At 45.7% G+C, this 14174-nt stretch overlaps 1 protein-coding gene across 1 annotated transcript in view; it reads left to right on the top strand.

The window, feature by feature from the left end:
• Positions 1-14174, top strand: part of C2cd2 (C2 calcium dependent domain containing 2) — a 61108-nt gene that overhangs the window by 12398 nt on the left and 34536 nt on the right. The window contains exon 3 of the mRNA XM_038345481.1: positions 12626-12745. Within this exon, the coding sequence (XP_038201409.1) occupies positions 12626-12745 (120 nt within the window). The remainder of the gene's footprint in view (positions 1-12625; positions 12746-14174) is intronic.

Consider the following 14174-nt stretch of genomic DNA (forward strand, 5'->3'; position numbering starts at 1 on the left):
TTGAGAGTGCTTGCTGTTGGCAGAGGACCAAAGTTTGATCCCTAGCACTCAAACTGAACAGCTCACAACTTCCTGTAACCATAGCTCCAGGGGATCTGACACCCTCATATGGCCCCAAGGATAGCTGCACACACATAAATAAAGCAAAAGTAAAACAAAAAAAAGAAAAACTTTAAAAAATAAGAATCTCCTCCCTCCTGTTACCTTGGACCCCTAAACTATTCTAACAGTTTAGCTTATGCTTGTATGTCATATTATACATATGTGATTCTGTATCTATATAAAAATCTAGGAACCACAAATTAGAGAAATAGGAAATATTTATTCTTCTGAGTCTGGCTTAATGAGATTCTGTCTATTTGTGTTCATTTCCCCATAATTGATATGGCTTCATTTTTCTTAATGGCTGAAAGTAATTCCATGTATATCTAAACCACATTTTTTTTATGCATCCCTCTGTTGTTGGACATCTAGGTTGGTTTCATGACTTAGCTATAGTGAATACTGCCGTAGAAACTTTGGTATGCAAGTGTCTTTGTGACAAGAACATATTTTTTTAGGCTGTGACATAGACAATGGTCCTGTCCTTTGTCCTTGCTTCCCGCCCACAGTGGTGACCATCCTGAATTTAGGCTAGTTTCTTCCTTCCCAGTCTCTGTGTATTCCTCACCCCTGCATGTGAAAGACTAGAATTTGCAGATCTATACTTCTTTTATTTTCAAGTTTGATGTACAGGGCATGTTTAGCAGACAGTCTGGAGGGAATCTCAGGTAAGAGGAGAGTGCTACCATCCCTCAGCCTCATTTATCTTTGTCACCTTCACAGCAAGGATAGCTTGTATTTATATACTTCTATAAACTTACTATGCATACTTTAGTGCCAATATTTCTCTTCATGGAACTTGAAATTCATCTGGTTGGTTACAGCTTTGTTTCCATAGCTATCATGGGTCAGGCTCTGAACAAGCCAGGCTTGTATATCCCTCTTGCTTGACTGTCATTAGGGTTAGGATCTTGTAGAATCAGATTTATTTATTTTTCTTTCTTGGCTAGATAAATAGCTTGCTTTCTTTTCCCACAGGCATGAGTGACAGATGCCTTAGGGGCCTGGTTGTTTTTCCAACTTCCCAGGTGCACATTCAAGTTGACAGGTTGGGGTGGACTAGGTGGGTCCAAGGTATTCTGTTTAAAATTGGCCAGATGCATCCACATTGATTACTGTCGTGTTATGCCGTCAACCCAAGGAAGGTCTTATCCTTACAACCCTTGCTAATACAGAAGTCATGTGTCCATGCTACCCACTTGGTGAATTCAGAGAACTCTCTGGAAGACACTACAGTAGCAGAAGGAACTGAAACCTGTGGCAGACATTGGAATATAGAAGCGGACGCAGCCCGTGCAGTTGGTAAGGACAGAGGTAGATGACTCTGTAGCCACTTTCACAGGGTAGAAACTGAGACCTATAGAGCAGAGGGCCCAACTTTCCTGACACTTCCTTGGGAAGTGCCTGCTCCAACAGCGAGCACTGCCTCTGTCCGTGACAGATGAGGAGTGTACTTCTGGGGAGGTGGGCAGCTTGTGTTTTTTTTTTTTTTCTGAAGCTGCCAAGTCTGAGGGGCAGCGGAGTAGTGCTAGGCGCTGTCCTGACAGCTGAGAAGGAAAGGAGTCCAGCTTCTAAGGTCTTCATATTGCCAAAAGAGCAGCTTTAGGAAGTGGGCAGGTGAAATGCAGTCCTATTAGTCACTGGGGTGAATGTTACTAGTGCTTGTACATCCTGCTCAGCATCATGTCATTCACCATAGACAAAAGGGAAAAGTGGTCCAAGCTGCGTGAATACGTCAGTATGGACATAGACTATTACTTGACCTCATAAATGAAGGAAATACTGACATATCCTTCAAGATGTGTGAGGACCTTTTGCTAAGTTGAGCTGTAAAAGAACAAATACTATAGAGATATTAGGTGAGGTTCTGGATGTGGTCCGTAGAGTCAAGGGCACAAGCAGAAAATGAGATGGGGTGGGAGGGGGTAGGAGCACAGAGTTCGTATTTTGTGTGACAGACGTTCTAAAGAAGTGGTTGACAGTGATGTGTCCAAGTGCTGTTCTCTGAGGTCAAGTGGGCTGGCCAGGCAGGTAGGCAGACCTGCTCTTCACTCACAGAGTGATGCCCTCCGTTGATTACTGGCTATGGGTGTAGAAAGGGTGGGACTTTGTCTTTGGAGCCCCTTAGTGACTCTTAGCTACCCTTAACCTGTGCTCACCTATGGGAGTGTGTGTGTGTGTGTGTGTGTGTGTGTGTGTGTAGGAGGGAATGGAGGGCTGGAAGAGTGTGTGTACATTTATGTGTATTATGTGTATGTGGGAGAGGTGGCTGGGATGCTCTCTCTCTCTCTCTCTCTCTCTCTCTCTCTCTCTCTCTCTCTCTCTCTCTCTCTCTCTGTGTGTGTGTGTGTGTGTGTGTGTGTGTGTGTCTTCCTGAGCTTCTGGGCGGGTAAGACCCTTCATGTGCTTGATTTCTGAATGTGGCATTTTCATTTTGGACAGATGCCGTGCCCAGCTATAACAAACCCACCTTTAGAAAGGGCTGGGGCCAGAAAATAAGCTTTTCTAATAACATGTGTCAGTTTGGACATTACTTAACTCCCCCAGTAGATGAAGACCAGAGGCATGGAGATCTCTTTTTAATATTGTCCTGGGATTGAGTGTAGCTTTGCTTATTCTTCTTGACCATTCCCTGTAGGGTGCAAGTTTCCAGTGAAGTCTTTGTCAGTTTTCCCACAGTCTCCCTGCTGTGCAGAATTCTTGAGAACTTGAGGACCCCAAGTGCATGGCGTATAGAATTGAAAATATTTGATTCCAAGAGTGTTTAAAAGCCTTTCCCTGCCAGCTTCCTCCATGACGTCGGGCATTTTTGTTGTTGTTTGCTTTCAACATTTTTACATGACTTTAGCCATGCTAAATCTTAACATGGCCTAAATGTTAAATGTTAAATCTTAAATGTTATCTTGTGCTGAGAAGAGGACAGGTCCTCCCAAGCCCAGCTTGTGCCATGGTTTAATATCTTCTCCCAGCTGAATTAAAGTAAGGACTGTGTACTTGTGAACGTATACAAAGGGCTTTGAGCTTGGACTTTCTCCTGCAGTCTTTTTAAGACACCTATGTGTCACGGTTGTTGTCTTTGCAAACACGGGTTCTGCAACCCACAGTGAAATCTCTCATGGCTGCAACAGAGAAGAGTACCAAGGACAGGGGTAAGATTCAGGCCATGCCCAGCCCACTGAGCTTGGTGCAGTCTGGTTCATGTAAGGCACTTTTATCTTTGTGTCACAGACTGGGTATCTTCCCATTCAGTTCTGACCCTCACAGCTAGAAGTAATGTAACTGGCTGGATTCCAGGCTGAGGCTCACAAGCCTGACCCTGCTGTACACCCCATTTCTGATTGGCAGGGGACAAATTGGGACTTTCCAGTACCCCTTTAGTTCAACAGATAATTGGAATGGCACACAACACAGGAGCACAGTTTGTGCTGTTTCTGGTTTTTAAAGCTGTAGACAAGTGGAAAATGTGCACATGATGCGTGTGGAGTAGGCGTAGTCCCCAGGACCCTTAGAACATGGCTCCTCCCGGGAACCCCCTTCTTTGCCTGAACTTGGATGGAGGCTTCAGCACTCTAAATGACTGATTATTGTTTAGCTGCTCATTGATGTGAACCTCCAGTTCCCTGACTTCCCTGACCTCTTAGTCTTTCTGACGAGTCCCATCTGGAAGCTCTCTAGGGACTCCCAGCCACCACTTGTCTCATTAGCCACAAGAGACACTTGCTTATCGCCCACAGCAAGCTCTGAGGAGTGGTAGCATTTTCCTGTGGTAACTCTCTTTCATCCTGTTAGGTGAAACCTCCTTTAGGCGTAAGCCTGGCCCTGCTGTCAGGCACTGGCATAGACGGCCTGCCGTACAGAAATGCCTCATGGGCCTGGGCTCTGATCTCTGCAGGCCTTCCTCCCTCCTTGGCTAGTCTCAGCATGCACCCACTGGTGATTTCTCCTAGACTTAATTACATACTTACAGAGGAACTAGTTCCTACCTACAGTCTCTTTCCTCACATCCTGGGAGAGGTCTGCTCGAGAGTGTTCCACCCAGGAGACGCAAGGCTCTATCTCCATGCAAGAGTGGCCTAGATCCAGTCCATCCTCCACAGTGCAACGTGGTCCTCCTATGTCTCTCAGCTGGAACAGAGGCTTCCCTATGTGGTGTCTTGACAATCTAGGTGCAAAACCATGCTTCGGCCACCCACTTACTTAGTCACATTCCTTTAACAGGTGGGATGGGTGTTGTTTTCAGTGCTATGCAACCTCTGGCAGAAGAGGAGAAATTCTAAAAAGACACTTGTGGGCCTCTTGTCTACTGTCAGCCTAGTGAAACAATGAAGCCCAAAGAATTAAGACTTCTCCAGGAATCCAATGCTCAGGGAAGAGAAAGGCTGAAGCCTGGTGCCAGTTAAAGGAACTTGGCTCTCAGGAAGAGATGTCACACCGTGCTGACAGGTTATCGGACTTTCTGCCAGGAGAGACTGAAGCTAAGACGTCAGTGATGGGTGAGACAGCACCCGACAGTTGCTTAGCTATAACACACCCTTTACCCTCTATTTAAACATCACCCTCATGTCAGGACCCTGCAGATAGATTGAGGACCACTGAGCTGTTTATTGATTCCTCTTCCCAATATAGCTACAGTGGATACTTCTTTCTCTGCTTTTATCAGTATTTATCACTTTAATAGGTATATTGGGACATGCTGCTGAGCCAGGATATTAGGTCTGCCAGCCCCAGTTTGTACCCTGAGAACTCTGCCTTACCTTGTGTTTGGGAAACTTACGAGTGCTGGCAGTGGTCACTCTTAGAACCAACCTTGAGGATTGCAGATGATGTCATCTTTCTGGATGAAGGGCCTGCTGCCCTGTGATAAACTTTAATTGACTCAAGCCAAGGTTCCTGATGGTATAAGAACCACCTAGGCTAAAGTTTTAAATAAAAGTTTGTGTTTGCTCAGCATTCAGGAAAGGCCCAGCCAGGCAGCTGGGTTGGGGTGGGGAGGTGCTTGCTCCTCACTCCAGGCCACAGGGTCTGTGTTTGTCATTTGCAAATAGGGCCCCACAACATCTATGCCTGTGGTTGGTTGCCTTAGGTGTGGTGAGCCCAGGATGTGCTTCTTTTCATTTGGCCTCATGATACTTCTCTGTTAGAAGACAGGCACAGTGCCATTGGTTGGAAAGGAAGCTGAGACAAGGTAAGTCACTGGACCAAAGAAGTTTCCTACTGGTAGCACCCTGGCCGCTGTGCACAATATTCTCTGTGGCTCCTGTACCCACCCACATCCATCAATAGATTTGAGAAAGGGAGATACGACAAAGAATGAGGCATTCCATGAGACTGTGAAACCATAGTAACAGTGTAGAAAGTGGGAAGGGCACAGCTACCCAGGGTGTGCAGCCAGTGCTGTGCACTTATTTTTACCTGCATGGCTGTTGTCCTTTGTGTGCTGACATCTACCCCGGGAAGATGTGGTTCCTGCTCTGTCCATTCCTCTCTAGTTTGAAGGACCGTGAATTTGTCTTTATTTCTCCTAACAGAAATCTCCATTGATCTTTTTGTTTACTTTGTATGACTTGAAATTCCAGTCGTGCCATTAACCTGGTATGTATGCAAAAATGCTAATAGGTTGTGTAATTGTTTTGAGGTGGGATCCTTCCCACGGCAGGAGAAAGCTCCAGCTGGGACGCCCCACCCTCTGAGTGCCGCTGTAAACACTGCGCCTGAAGGAATGTGCTTGTTGGGTGTTGATGTGTGGCGAAGTGACCCTTGGGAGCTGCTAGATAAGTTGGTTTATTGGAATATAGAATATCATGAATAGATGATAGAATGACCTGGCCCTTAATAAGAAGTACTAAGTGCCAGCGAGGAAAAGACCCCGTTCCTTTCAGAGTTCCTTTCTTTCTTTCTTTCTTTCTTTCTTTCTTTCTTTCTTTCTTTCTTTCTTTTTCTTTTTTTATTAAAGGAAACATCTTTTCCATGTCTTTTTATGTAGAGTCCTTGAGGGAGAAAGCTTATACACAGATGCTTCTGTGTCAAACCATATTACGTAGTCACAATTCCCCGTAAGCCTGCCTCCTTTTGTTATATACTATTCTGATATGATCAAAAGCGTGCTGGAGTGGGAGTTGGCATCCAGAACAGAGAACCAGTGTGCTTCAGGCACACTCCATCTACCCAGCATGCATTGGACTTGGCTGCCATCTTGTTTCCAGAATTTTTCATTTTATCACCCTGGGAAAGTTCCTTATGAAATAAGCCTTCAGATCTATATACTGCAATTCAGTGGGCAAGTAGGATGCATTAGTTACTTGCCCATCAGTGTGACAAAGGCACCTTAAGGGAGGAAAGGCTTATTCTACTTACAGTTTGACAGGATATAGTTCTTCATGTTGGGAAGGCATGGTAGCAGGAGATTGGGGCAGTTGGTCACACTATATCTGCCCTCAGGAAGTAGGTAGAGAAGAATGCTGAATCTCAGCTGGCTTTCTCCTGTTTTAGGTCCAGGTGCCCAGCCCATGGGATAGGTCTTCTCACCTCAATAAACCCAGTCTAGAAACTCCTTCCCAGACATACCCAGTGGCTTGTCTCCTAAGTGATTCTAGGTCCTGTCAAGTTGACAGTTTGTGTTGACCATTATACAGGGCGAATTGTGTAGATATGATGGTGCTTAACTCGAGCTTGTTTTGCGTTTTAAACTGAGGACCCTCTGTTTCAGATTAGATGTTGGGTTTGACATCCTCCTCCCATTGTTAAGAATGTTTACAGAGGTGAGAATAGATTGCAGAATTGGGAAAGATACCTGATTTGGGAACTGGTGCTAACCAGTCTGTAATCTTGTAGGAAATAGACTTTAATGAGAGAGAGATAGCCATGAAACTCCTGTACCCCCAAGTAATTGCAATTTCCTGAGGATCTCATGCCGAGGAAAGAAAAGACTAAAATTCTGATACCAGCTAGAGGAGGAACTTGCCTCCTGAAAAGGATTTCACACAATTGTCAGATAATACTGCAGGAGAAACGACAGCCAAGACGTTCTAGGGCAGTGATGGGCGAGACGCCACCTCCATCATGTGTAGCTGTGCATGGTTTTTGTCCTCCACTTGAACCTAAGCCTCCTTTTAGCCCCCACTCCAGGTGCAAGACAGACTTGGGGGGTAGCTGAACCTCTTTATTTTCCTCTTCAAAATATGGCCACACGAATAAATCGTCCTTCTATGCTCTTCTGCCGTTTGTTTGACTTACTGAAGATGCATGGTCTTAGGGCTGCCAGACCCTGCTCTCTGACCTGACAGCCCTGGTAATTCCTTTTTATTTGGTGGCTCCTTCCTTACAACATGTGATCCAAGTGAAAAATGCCCCCTAGTAACTCTTTAGATGTATTTTCTCAGCTGTGCCCTAGTTCCTTTAGAGGCAAAAGTAATAATAAATGATTTTGAGTTCTAGAATGTTTTGAGAGGAGGTACACCGCAGGTGAGTTGGAAAGGAAAGGGAAACGGTGGTGAGATTTTAAAGGATTTGGGACTTCCTTGTTGGCAAGCAACAGCAGTAATTTGGGAGTACCTTTGGCAGGAGTCTGGGGTTCCTGTTATACACAAGGCACATCTCCCAGCAGTGCGTGTGGGGTGTAAGGTCTCAAAGCCAGACAGAAAGAAGGGAGGGAGGGAGGGAGGGAGGGAGGAAGGAAGGAAGGAAGGAAGGATAGGCTTTGGCTGCTTCCCCCCCCCCCCCCCCCCGACAGACTGCGTGACAGGATGGGGCCAGTAACCTATGTCTCCCTTCTTCACCCTACACTCTTTCATCCAGGAGTATTCTTGACAGATTCTTCCCCAAGCTGTCACCTGCCTACTGTAGCAGCCTTGGCCATTCTTGTCCTTGAAAAGAACAGTATTTAGTGGGAAGTATAGTTAGCCTTCTCTTCTGAAATGATGGTGTCATTGAGGCTTCTGTGGGCGCTTTGGGGAGAAAAGATCTCAGGACTCAGGCAGATCTGTGGCTTATTTTATTTTTATCTAGGAAGCCATTCCTGGGAGGCAAGTGCCAGCTTGAAAATAAATACTAATGACATTTAACCTTTCAAAAGCCACTGCTTTGCTTGGGGGATGTGGTTCTTGGTAAAATGTTTGCCTTTTAAGCATGAGGATTCGAGTTCCATCCCCAGAATTCATATTGTTTTTTGTTTTGCTTTAAATGTTAGACATGGTGGCATGTGCTTGTAATTCCAGAGCTGGGAGGTGGAGACAGGCAGGCCACTGGAACCACTTTCTGTACAGCCTTGCCTAATGGTTGAGCCCTAAGGCTCAGTAAGAGACCTTGTTTCAAAACAGGAAGTGGAAAAGCTGGGTGTGGTGGCTTAATCTTTTAATCCCAGCACTCTTTTGTTTGTTTGTTTGTTTGTTTGTTTTCGAGACAGGGTTTCCCTGTAGTTTCTAGAGCGTGTCCTGGAGCTAGCTCTTGTAGACCAGGCTGGCCTCGAACTCAGAGATCCGCCTGCCTCTGTCTCCCGAGTGCTGGGATTAAAGGCATGCGCCACCACCACCTGGCTAGCGCCTCAGAATGTTGAGATAAGCCAGGTGTGGTAACCCATGCCTGTTAGCTACTCAGGTGACCAAGGCAAGAGGAGTGTCCTGGGTTTGAGAGGAGCCTGAATTACAGTGAGCTACAAGCCATGCAGAGCTACAAAGTACTCTTAAATTTTTTTAAAGGTCATGATTAAAAAGAGAGGTGTTGTGACATGAACCTGTAATCCCGGCATTTTAGGCTGAGGCAGAGGGATGGAGAGTTCCGTTGCCTGCCTCAGCTGTGTAGAGAGTTTAGGTTAGCCTGGACTACAGAGTGGGGCCGTCTCAAAAAAAAGGGGGGGAGGACAAAGTTAGTATTCTACTCCCACACAACCGATGCTGGGCTCAGATGGTTTGTTTATGAGCTTTGGGTATATACACTGAAGGCTAGTGTACATGGCTGATGGGCCACAGAATGGCTGGGGAAGGTCTGGGATGCCAGTCAAAGTTCTTCCAGCCTGAAGAAGCGCCATTAGCAGTTTGCTAGCTCTGGGGTTAGAGGAGGTGAGTGGCATCTCAGCCCCTCTTCCTCTGACAAAAACAACTTAAGGGAAAGAGGGTTTGTGTGTGGTTGTTTGGCATCTGCATTCAGAAAGCAGAGTGGCAAATCCTCTTTTCATGTTGTTCAAGACTCAAGCCAGGGGTCCCTCCTGGTCTCCTATAATGGGTCTTCCCGCCTCAATTAATTTAAGCACGATATCCCCATGGGCATGCCTAGGGCTAACCTAATTTAAACAATCCCTCACAAGTGTGTGTGGGAGGGGGTGGAAGAAGCTTGTCAACCGTGGTGGTTCTTGATCCTGTCAAGTTTACATCTGACGTTAACCATTACAAGTGGCTAATCATAAGCTTTGGAGTCGTGTGTTCTAGAAGTCCTCAGCTCCCTTGAATTTAGTTATTGGCCTGATTGCTTCCTAGCTTTACCCAAGTGCATAGATGCCCTGTGTCTCTCAAGGGATGGCTGTTGGGTAGCTTTATGTGTCCTTGGAAACCAAAGCTTAGGTTTAAAGCACACCTCCCCTCCCCCTCCCCAAGGCACAGTGTTCTTAGTACAGTGCTCATGGGCTCAGCGTAGAATGTTCTAGAGCCCCTTGATAGTGGGGCAGCAAGCCCTTTTCTGTTTTATTGTTTTATTTCAAGCAGTAAAAGGCACAGGCCCTGGGAACAGTGACATTTCCCTGCATCGGTCATTGGTCCGTGGAGTTTCTCTGCTATCAAAATTTCCAGAAAGGATTGTTTATAGAACATTTATTTTTAACATGAATCAGCAACATTTCTTATCCAAACGTTTTTTGTTTTGTTTTGTTTTGTTTTCGTTCCAACCATCTGAACTCTGGGAATGGGGAAGACATAACTAGACCCTGCCATCCGTCCTTTGCCAGCAGTGTCACGGGAATGGGTGAATGAAAGGTGGAATCGGTTTCTTGCAGAATTGAGAAGCAAGGTGATTTTTTTATATTTTAGGTGAACTAGTGCTAGAGCTGTGGACTCAGGACTCTATTCCTAGATTCCGGAAGTTGCCTTAGTGGGGCTCAAAGCACACCAAGGATATGTTAGAGTGTGTGTTGTGGGGTAGTGGCAGCAGAGGAGGTCTGTGTTTGGGAGGCCAGGGATGAGAAAAGAAAGGGGGTGGATGGCCTAGCTCTGAACTTTGGGCATCAGGCCGAGCAAAGTATTTATTTTCATAATCTTTCTGCTATGTGTTTTAGATTCTGTGAAATACACCAGAGAATTGAAGAATTTTCTGTCTCCTAAAGTGAACCTCAGGGTTAGGGTCAGCCATTCCCTGGGGGAAGGCAGAGGTCTATGCTGTGTCCTCTTCAGACGTCCAGGGACTAGATTCTGGGCTGCCTAGCCACGCTATGGTGCAGTACCTAACGTGCCCTGTTGCTGCAGGCCCTATATACCTGGCATCTAGCCTTGGTGTGACCTGGGCATGCATGGCTGGAGTCTGACTTAGAAGATCTACTTCCCCAAAAAACCACTGTGATTTTGGTCATAAAATCACCCCTCTGAGGTGACTTATAACATATTAGATTGGGGTTTGGTTTATTGTTGATGTAATTACCTGTCTTTCTCTTCTAGAACTTTGTTCTAAAATGCAAGTTCATTTTATATTTGAACTCATGTTATAATTCTATTCTCATTAGACTAATTTAATTTTACAATTAATTAATATGTATGTTTTAAAAATTATTCTAACATTAAAAATAATAATATGCTTAATTGTTCGTGTTGGGATAATTTTTATGTTCTGGATAAATCTGTAATATTTTTCCTTATCAATTCATGTTACTTTTTTTTTTGCTTTTTGAGACTGAGTTTCTCTGTGTAGCCCTGGTTGTCCTGGAACTCAGTCTGTAGACCAGGGTGGCCTTGAACAGAGATCTGCTGCCTCCCGAGTGCTGGTTTTAAAGGTGCGTGTCACCACACCCAGCTAATTTTTACATTTTTTTACTTTTAATAACCTATGACTTATTTTTTTAACTTTTTGTTTATTCTTTGTGTCTTTCACATCATGCATCTTGATCCCTTTCATTTCTCTGTCCCTTTGTATCCACCCTCTACCCTTGGAACCCCCAGCTATAATACAATAAAATAAAATTTAAGAGAATAAAAGGGAAAATAAATCTCATCATGGAAGCTGTAGTGTGACACAGTGAGTTACACAGTAAATATCCATATATCTTTACTTGCAAGTGTGTATTACAAAGAGTCATTGGTCAGGTTCAAGGCTTCTGGTTTCTACTACACTGTCGATGCTGGACCCTGACTAGCACTCTTCTTGGATATCCTGTTGCTGCCCTGTGTCATGGAAATCCTGCAGCTTTGGGTCTGCAGGACTGGCCCCTTCATGTACTCCAATAAATCATAGATGGTTTGGGTGTTGGGGTAGGCCAACTCATAATCCTCGTTCTGGGCCTGGGGGGGTTGCAGGATTAGTCAGCCTGCCATCGCACTGCCGAGGTGAGCTCTGCAGCATTGTCCTTGCAGTGTTGAGCAAGGGGAAGAGCCAATTCTTCTGCCTTCATGCTCTCAGGATCGACTCCCTCACTTACACCATCAGGGCCAATTGTAATGTCCAGGTGAGGTGCGCGGCCACTCTCCTGAGTGCTGCAGCTGGTGAGCAGCAAGGTCAGCTCTGCACTCTTATGACCTCAGAGACAGCTCCTCCACCCACCCAGGCATAGAAGGGCAGAGGGAGGACATGACAGATGAGGGGCAGGTCCGGATCTCTCATGCTCATGTTCTCGGACAACTCATCATATACACCACACACACACACACACACACACACACATGCACACACACACACACCATACACAACACCCCCCCACAACACGCACACACACCATACACACCACATACGCATACACACAACATACGCATACACCACACCACACATACCACATACACACACACACCATACACACCACATACACACCATACACACACACCACACACACACACCACATACACACACACCACACACACCACACACAGCACACACAGCACACACACACCATACACACCACACACACCACACACACACCACATATACCACATACACCACACACACACACCATACACACCACACACACACCACACACACACCACACACATACACACCACACCACACACACACACCACATACACCACACACACCACACACACACCACACACACCATACACAACACACACACACATCACACACACACCCCACATACACCACACACACCATACAGGAAAGAATTTGGCTCTTGAGAATCCATCAGGAATCGAGCATCTGAGACAGTATCTGTTTGTTTTTTCATGGTATAAAAGATGTGAATCTGAATATTTATCCGAGGTTGAGACTCAAAATTATTTCCTTAATCACATAGAAAGTCTAGATTATTCAGTGAAATGAAGGTGTCCACGGTAAGCATTGTCCTTGCTGTCTTCTGAAGACCCCTTGTCCCTTGTCTCTCTAGATGGTGATCTGTCATGTGGTGGGCGAGACCCTTCAGTTCCTGGTCAGTGCAGGGCCTGCCTCCACCACCAGTTCGGAATGCCAGCTGTATGACGTCCGGCTTTCCCCATTTCATTTAAAGGTAAGGCTGTGTAGATGCCATTGGTCATAGGAAATCCTGGTAGATATAACCTTGTGTTCCCTGCCATAGGAGGGACACAGGGAGAACTCATCCATGCTGAGTTACAGAGTTTGGAATCTCATGGTGTTATTAATTATGAATTAGGTCACCCATTATCTTTAAACTGTGAGCCACGGTGAACATGACTCAGAACAGCACAACACGCTGTAAGGTCTGTACCCAGCATGGATCATGACTCCCCAAGCTATATAGATGGAGAGTCCCCTTCTATAGTTCCTCTCAGCCTATACACTCGCTGAGGCCATGTGGAATTAGGACAGAATTGTGTAAAACTGGTTTGGAGAAGTAACTAGATTCCGGGTGAGAGTCCTGTGACCCACCCTGCCTCTCCAGTGAGGAAATGTCATTATTCTGCAAGCCCAGCTTTGATGGTCCTTTGTAAGCAGATACAGATGATCTGATGAAAATGGTGGCAGTTTGACTCTGAAGATAGCCTTCTTCAGTAGGGTCCTTGAGGGTTATAGGACTGTGGCGTCATGCTCTTGTTGGCTATACATTACTTGTTAAGAGCTCATATGCCACCTCACTCTGCATGGTCATTGTGCCTTATACCATGGGTGTAGTTCCCAAACCATACCAATTGTCCCGTTCTCCTGCCAGCCACCTGGAGACATAAGCTGTCCTCACCATCTTAAGGTCCAGCCCTAATCACATCTACCAAGTCCCCTTTACTACGCCTGGACCTATATCTGAGGCTGTCCAGGATGAAAGTCTTACCCATCTTTCCATGATTCTGCCCCATCTACATGAGTAGGATTATTCAGAATAGCAGACCAGGTGAGGCTTCTGGAATGGCTCAGGTGAGAGGGGTACCATTATATATGGTACTCCATATATAATCCCAGGGACATGTGAACATGGGTACCGCCCATGGCTAGCACTAAAAACAGGGTGCCCTAGGTCTCTTCGCTCTCTCCACTCTTGTTTCCCTTGATAACAGACAGAGAAGCACAGAGCACAGTGAGTTCCTTATTTAAATAAGGCTGCACAGTGCCAGTGACACTTGGCCTGAGGACCTGCCTGGGCAGAGGAGAGGCTGGAAAGGAGTTTGGGGGTTGGGAAGGTCTTCACATCCATTCTGAAAGAACTAAGGCAGAAGCCGAGCCATTGTCTGTAAGAACGTGACTAAAGAAACATACACAGGGACTGGAGTAGGCTCAGTAGTTAAAATCACATGCTGTTCTTGGCAGATGACCTGGGTTTGATTTCCAGCATCCTCATGGTAGCTTACAGTCTTTCATAACTCCAGGTCCAGGGGCATGTCACCTCTTGTAGCCTCCAGGGGCTCCAGACATGCACACAGTACACTTACATACACACAGGCAACTCATACACATTATCTGAATTACTTTTTTTATTGCTGTAATAA

Source organism: Arvicola amphibius, chromosome 10, assembly GCF_903992535.2.
Source record: "Arvicola amphibius chromosome 10, mArvAmp1.2, whole genome shotgun sequence".
NCBI classification, from domain to species: Eukaryota; Metazoa; Chordata; class Mammalia; order Rodentia; family Cricetidae; genus Arvicola; species Arvicola amphibius.